The sequence below is a fragment of the Drosophila grimshawi genome, unplaced genomic scaffold, assembly GCF_018153295.1.
Source record: "Drosophila grimshawi isolate 15287-2541.00 unplaced genomic scaffold, ASM1815329v1 contig_1377, whole genome shotgun sequence".
NCBI classification, from domain to species: Eukaryota; Metazoa; Arthropoda; class Insecta; order Diptera; family Drosophilidae; genus Drosophila; species Drosophila grimshawi.
In genome coordinates, this window is record NW_025062900.1 from 2,283,522 (window position 1) to 2,290,301 (window position 6,780).

Below are 6,780 nucleotides of genomic sequence, written 5' to 3' on the forward strand. Positions count from 1 at the left end.
GTGAGAAAGACAGAGAAAGGCTGTCTTTGTCGTCTTAAAAACATAAATACTATCAGCTGTTTGCTGAATAAATACAAGGCAATTCAAATAAACTTTAGAATACATTTGCTAAAATTTTGAATATATTATGTACGTAAATTTAAGTTTTATTAATTTAACTTCGTTTTTATTATATTATTTGCTCAAAATAATAAACTAATTGGCGCCGAATTTAATATTATGTTATCGATATAACGTCAGCTATCGAAATACTGCAGCTGTTCTTAAAATTCTTTGATCTGGGGTGGTCACACTCATTTAACAGTTCGATGCGTATGTAAACTTAACAGCCTACACTAGGATGAGTGCTAATATCGCAAACGATATGAATTCACTGCAAATATTACCAAATAATTGTTGCAAAGCTTGATAATAATTTTATTTAAGTCTTTGGAGTGATTACAATATTAAATAATGCAAGTTGTTTGATAGAAAAGTGATTTGACTTTAACAGCAGCACAGGCACATCGATATTATAGTCAATATATCGTTTAGTTAGAATTTTAATCGGCCCACAGCTGTGCTCTGTGTCAATTTGCTACATTTTTTCTATCGAGAAGCGGCCGCCGACGCAAACACAAGCAAAAGAAAAAGGAAGAGAAAAGGGCAACAGATAAGAGATACGCTTGAAACTTTTGTATTTTTTATACCAAGCAAAAATAAAAAACACAAACGAAGATGACTGATTTGCGAAACGAAATGGACAGCGATCTGGATCAGAACTATTCGTTGAACAGCAATGCGGATCCCAAGAATATGCAAGAGCTAACAATTTACGTGAGTAATTTTTTGGCCAAACGACACAATTACAAAAATAAACTATGCAACAACAAATACAAAACCAACAAAAAATCTTAGGTGCAAAATCTCTTGCAGAACGTTCAGGATAAATTCCAAACGATGTCCGATCAGATAATCACACGCATCGATGACATGGGCAATCGTATCGATGATCTGGAAAAAAGTATCGCCGATCTAATGAATCAGGCGGGCGTCGAGGGACCAGGTCCAGAAAAATAAAATTCAATGGCTCTCCAACTGTCTCTGAGAGATGTAGAAAACGCCAAAGTGAAGCGCGGGGGGACATTTAAAAATATCAATTAGTGCAAGTGCCACGCCCCTTATCAGAATGAAAATGAAAAAAAGGCATCAGCAACTCACACACACGCATGCATATACATCGAAAAAAACTCACTTAACTAGAAAACTATAAAAAATACAATTCCAATTTCATTCATGTTTCATTCACCTTGCAATTGCTCTTAAACTGTACACACAATTCACACACACACACACAAAAGCCACCATTTTGCTCACCTATTTTTGCATAGTTTTAAGTTTGTCAACAACTAAAAGAAAAACCATTAATTTAAGTGAATTTTGCAACAATCATTGTTTTCCTGGAGCAAAAAACGGCACCAAAATTTGGTATTTTTGCCCATAAGTTTTTATTATAATTAAAGATCGAGAATTGTACACAAAAAAAACCATATAACGAAATTTTTAAGTGTAGTTCAGATTTGGGCACCTACATAATGGCTCTAAAACTACGGAAGTATAGATCTCTGGTTTGATATTTGAGGTCTAATTACGGACTCAATTTTTACAAATTTGATTTTTTCCACATATTGAAGTAATTAATTTTTAATGCCTTAAATGTAAAATGACATTTTTTTAAACAGTTACATTTATTGATTCATGTTTTAAACATTTTTGAGAGTAATATTTTCGAAATAATTTATGGATATTCTAGTCCAATTATTAATGGCAGTAAATATAGAAGATATTGATTTTTGAACGCAAAAAAAAAAAAATCGTCAGTTATTCAAAACTTTACCGAACGTTCAAAGAATATAGTATTTGAGATATTAGAATAATCGTTTTAAAAGCCATAAATTGTAAATTACTTTGTTTTCCGAGCTGTTCTATTTGTTAATTTGTATTTTTAATTTTTCGAAACATTTTATGGGTGTTTTATACCTATTATTAATTAATTTAATAAAAATATTAAATATTTAGATTGAGATACCAAGTGCATGGAAAAATCATCATCAGTTATTCAAAGGGTATATTTAATCATTTTAAATGACATCCCTTTTGTTGACAACAATTTTATTTATTAATGCATGTTTTCGACAAAACCCATAAATTATAAAATTCTTATTTATATATTGCTTATTAAAATCATAAACATGGTAGATGTTTATTATTTATACAGTTTATTAAAATCATAACCATTATAAGTGGGACCAGAAATATTTGCAGGCATATCAATTTCAACATTCTAGTAAATAATTGAATATAAACTCTTGTTTATATTTTGTGAGTCACAGCTTGTCAAACTGTATGGGGTGGTTTTCTTTTTAGGAACGCTTCGATTCAACAACGGTAACCAGGCGGTGGCGACTCCCAGTTGCCAAGCCAGCGTCGCGTTCCCTGCGTCGCCGCCTCAAAGTTACCTGCAACGGATGGGGGAAGGGTAGTGGGGGGCGGGGTAGGAAGGATATTTATGCCACCTGATTAGTTGTTGTTATGCAGACAAAAATTGTGTTTGATTATGATTATTTGGTTTGTTTATTTGGGGTAAATAAAATGAGGCGTGCATTTTGATTAGTTACTGATTGGATATGCCAGATATGCAAAGTATGAGTTGCGAGTTTGCTAGTTTTCTAGTTTTGTGGCACATGGAATTGCTTTTGCAACCTTACATGCGTTGCTGCCACAGCCTTAAACGGATGTTTAACACTCTGCCGCACCGCCTTGTGCGGCATGCCTGATGTGGTGGCAACAGCTACAGCTTCTTGTTGCTGCTGCAGGTCCTTATTGTTGCGCGTCTTGGCGCCGAAAACATTGTCACGCGTTGGCAACGCTTTTGTCGCCACGCGTTCAGCTTCATCATCGGAGGCACTGCCCGTGCCATCCCCCTCATCCTCCTCGGCACTCGGCTCGCTCTCCTAAAAATGGAGAGAGAAATGTTGCACAAATAACTGCCTAAAATTGGAGAGTTTAGATTAGTATACTCCATCCTCGTCCTCCTCCTCATCGTCGTCCTCCTCCTCCTCTTCATCCACGTCGCTGTCGTCATCAACAGCTTCGCTCGGCTCCGCTTTGTGGGCACGTCCAATGCCTGCTCCACTTAGATTCTTGCTGCTCCTGGACAACTTTTGTTGTCGCTTCAGCGGACTCAAATGATGATCCCGCTCCAAGCTGTCCATGGACTGCGAGCGCAGACCCTTCTTCAGGGCGGTCTTGTTGGTGGGTTCTTCTTTGGTTTTCATTAGCTTCTGGAACTGCAGAAAATCATCGCGTTCATCAATGTTGCACACATCATAATAGCTGGCACTGAGCACCTCCAACGCCTTTGTATGTTGCTTCATGGCAATCAATATGAAATCACTCAAAACTTGTTTCACATCGCGCAATTTTCGCTGCTCAAAATTGCTAATAATCTCATCGATTTCCTTGTTGGCTCGTTGCACCTCCATCTTCGTCTTGAACAGCTCCGAGTCTGCGGCGCTCTAGAGAATTGGTAGCTAAGCTTAGATATAGTTCATATATATATATAGCTGCAGTAAAAATTATAGTAATTCAAAAAATACTTAAAATAAAGTTCAAAATTTGAAAATGGGTTAGCTATAAGATTATTAACAACAATAAATTACTGGATACTAGTATACATTATAATAACAGTTGTTGCATAGTAGAGAAGCTTTCTTAGCTTTCCCTGGGATTAAATAATATTTGTAAAAACTAGATATGATGTCTGTATTATACTATGTTTCTCATTAGAAATAAAGTCTCCCAAGAATCGAAATTTTACTTTGGATTAACGTTAGAAACTAAATTTATAACTTTACAAGACAAATTCTCAATCGGGTCATTTTATCAGTTATTATAACATAATATATAGATAAGTATAGACTCACATTATTGGCGGCAAACTTGGATTTCAGTTCGAGCATTTGGCGCTGGCTGAGCACCTCCTTGTCCCGTGCGACGACAGCCAGGCGCAGATTATCCCGAGTGGATTTGCAGAGCTGCTCAAAGTGGGCCAACTCATTGACAATCTGTGGGATGACAGAAAAGAAACAGACCATATTTTTACAGATGTCGAACGTAGGATTGATTTGCCCGTTGTGAGATCAACTCAATTGCTTGACCTTAGACTGGGGGACTGCATCATAAATCAGTCCATCTTTGTTGGTTCTATATTTGCTAGCTGCGTTAGATATGAGCTGCTTAATCTGTGATTCCTGACAAATGCCGAACAGGCAGATTTTCCTTCTAAAATCTTCAGAATAAGAGCTAAAGAAGTATTCAGCAGATTTCTCGACTAATATCTTTCTGAGAGGAGCACTTCTTTTTGCGACTGTTCGGCTCTGGCAAATACTATACACTAATTTAAAGCAAGAGAGCTTTAAAATTGAGCGATCAACTTGGCTCGTCTTATAATAACTTAATTTTAGTAAATCTATCCCCATAAACCGAAAAATACTTTTCTAAATACTACGGTTGGCGATAATACTTTTTGGAGGTGCATTTCTTAATAATAGATAATATTTCTAAAAAATATATAAAATTTCCATATTCTTCGAGCAAGTATTTTGAAATGTTACAAATATTTTTCATTAATATTTAGAAATAATTTCCAAAAAGTCGAAAATTTCAGTAAATCGACATAAAATTAAGAGGATGATTATTCTTCTAGGCAGTCACAAATATTTCCCACTGTCTTTTCCCAACTGTAGCTCAACTTTTAGTAGCCAGCGTCTGTCTGTCTATTTGTCTGTCACCTTTAACTCAAATCGATGGACATTTATGTCCATATAATCGCCGGTTATTGTTAAGGCATTCGTGAAGCTCTTTAGTCCGTTGCAGAGACTCTCATTGATTTCCTCCTCATCCGCATAGTTTTTCACATTCTTGGCCAGCTCATCGTGTGCATCGCGATATCTTCAACAGATTTTAATTGTAAGTTATTAATTTGTCGGCAACTTTAATTTACTTTTGTTTACTTTGCCATTTTCCGTGTGAGCAGCGAAAATGCCGAGCACATTTCCATTAAATGTCGCTCGGTGAGATTTATGCGTTCGTTGATGATTTTAATGCGATCATCTTTGCTCGTTAGAAACGAGAACTTACCGCGTCGAAACATTTTAATTTCCACCTGCCCTTTTAATTTTTTGACTTGTTTTTCATAAACAAAAGCAAACAAGAAATCAAAACAAAACAGTTGCTAGGACAACGCAAGGTTGCTTTACATTTACATTTTGGTAAACTATCTACTTCTTATTAAAAAGTTGCAAATTATATTTAAATAATCTTTAAATAACAACAATTGCAAGGAATTTTGTAAAGCTTTTAAAGTCTTTATTCTACATAAATCGCTCCTGAGAACAGTTTGAGTTTCACATGCGCGATGAAAAGATGTATAACAGCCAACAGATGGCGCTAACGGCAACTGTTATTATTTTTCTTAGGTGGCGCTTTGATTTAGCGCCTGAAAATCAAATATATTTTCAGCACGCGTATGATTTCTTTAATGGATTCTACTGAAGCTTTTCCCAGCAACAACAATGTCAGGGTCAAGAGCATGATTTTTTGGCACTGTGTGTAGGCGGCGACATCAGACAGCTATGATAATTGAGTTATAATTAACAGCAAGATCCATGACAGAATGTTGCTCATCTTCACAGTGAGAGAGAGAGCGAGCGATCTAGTGAATGACCGAATGTATTATGTATGCATACAATAATTCATTACCTACCAATTCTCTGGTGCAGTGTAGAAAAAAAATAAAATATATTTGTAAACTTTCTGTATATTAATTATATATGTATATACAACGATTTGTGGAAAATATGTACTAGATTAGGAATCTAATTCGGAATAGTGTATTTTCGCTGTTGGGAATCTTCCCAGTAAGAGAGGGTGGCAGAGAGCACAAGAACAGAAGAGAAACAGTGCGGGCAGCTGCAAAATGTAATCAACTCGGTCTGGTTCGAAACTGCGACCTTGAAGTCAGTTTCTTTGGAATTTTGAGCATCTGCAGCAGCAGCCGCAAGAATGTCGCTGTAAGATTCCCCAAAAATCACAACTCAACTAAAAACAGTAATTAATTGTAGAATTTTAAATGTTTTTTACACTTAAGGCAAATCACAGCTGAACCGGTCAACAATAAAGCACAATAAAGTGCAGTCAAATGTGGATCCGGTTGACGGAGACTGCTTATAAATATATTTATACACATGCCTATACATATATATTTATATACAGTAGAACGGGAATACAATGGAAAGAGACAGCGCTGTGATCCCAATCTGGGCAACACAAAACAATAATAAAACTCAGAATTGAAGTTGCGTCTGAGTACCCTATAAAAAAGTTGCATTTAAAATATTTCAGTCTGTGAATTTATTAAAATAAAATCAATATTTACAACGCATCTAGCAAGGTGTTCAACGCAATTGCAAATTTCTTTTGTTAAAATATCTAATTGCTAAACAGGCTAATAGCAATGCCATCGCCTTTCAACTTAGGATATTTACTCGCGTCGCACATTCTTAAGCATTCTAGTTGATTCTTACGGTTTTTGCTGTTCTTCTTCGTAATGTTGTTATGCTTCATTTGGCACATTGGGAACGCTGTTAGGCGCGCGCTCTGCTCGCGACCTGCTATGAATTTCAATTGGATAACTCTTGATTAAGGGACACTGTTCGCTCTCTCTCTCTGCGATGGATG

General features: G+C 36.1%; 2 protein-coding genes across 3 annotated transcripts; one reads left to right on the plus strand and one right to left on the minus strand.

Annotated features, from left to right (window-relative positions):
- The first annotated feature begins 537 nt into the window (after positions 1 to 537).
- LOC6562468 (heat shock factor-binding protein 1) lies at positions 538 to 1,848 on the plus strand. Of its 2 annotated transcripts, none has more exons than XM_032736511.1 (2): positions 538 to 816; positions 898 to 1,848. In XM_032736511.1, the coding sequence occupies exons 1-2, from the start codon at positions 718 to 720 to the stop codon at positions 1,057 to 1,059; spliced, it is 261 nt and encodes an 86-aa protein (XP_032592402.1). In that variant the 5' UTR covers positions 538 to 717; the 3' UTR covers positions 1,060 to 1,848. The 2 variants fall into 2 exon arrangements, with proteins under 2 accessions (XP_032592402.1, XP_001989294.1); XM_001989258.3 differs by having other exon boundaries at positions 574 to 816; positions 916 to 1,219.
- A 765-nt stretch (positions 1,849 to 2,613) lies between these two features.
- Positions 2,614 to 5,195, minus strand: LOC6562467 (protein FAM92A). The gene is made up of 5 exons (XM_001989257.2): positions 5,055 to 5,195; positions 4,833 to 4,992; positions 3,966 to 4,106; positions 3,060 to 3,557; positions 2,614 to 2,993 (listed from the first exon to the last, which is right to left on the minus strand). Exons 1-5 carry the CDS (start codon positions 5,192 to 5,194, stop codon positions 2,709 to 2,711), a joined length of 1,224 nt encoding a protein of 407 aa, XP_001989293.1. The 5' UTR covers position 5,195; the 3' UTR covers positions 2,614 to 2,708.
- Positions 5,196 to 6,780: the final 1,585 nt, after the last annotated feature.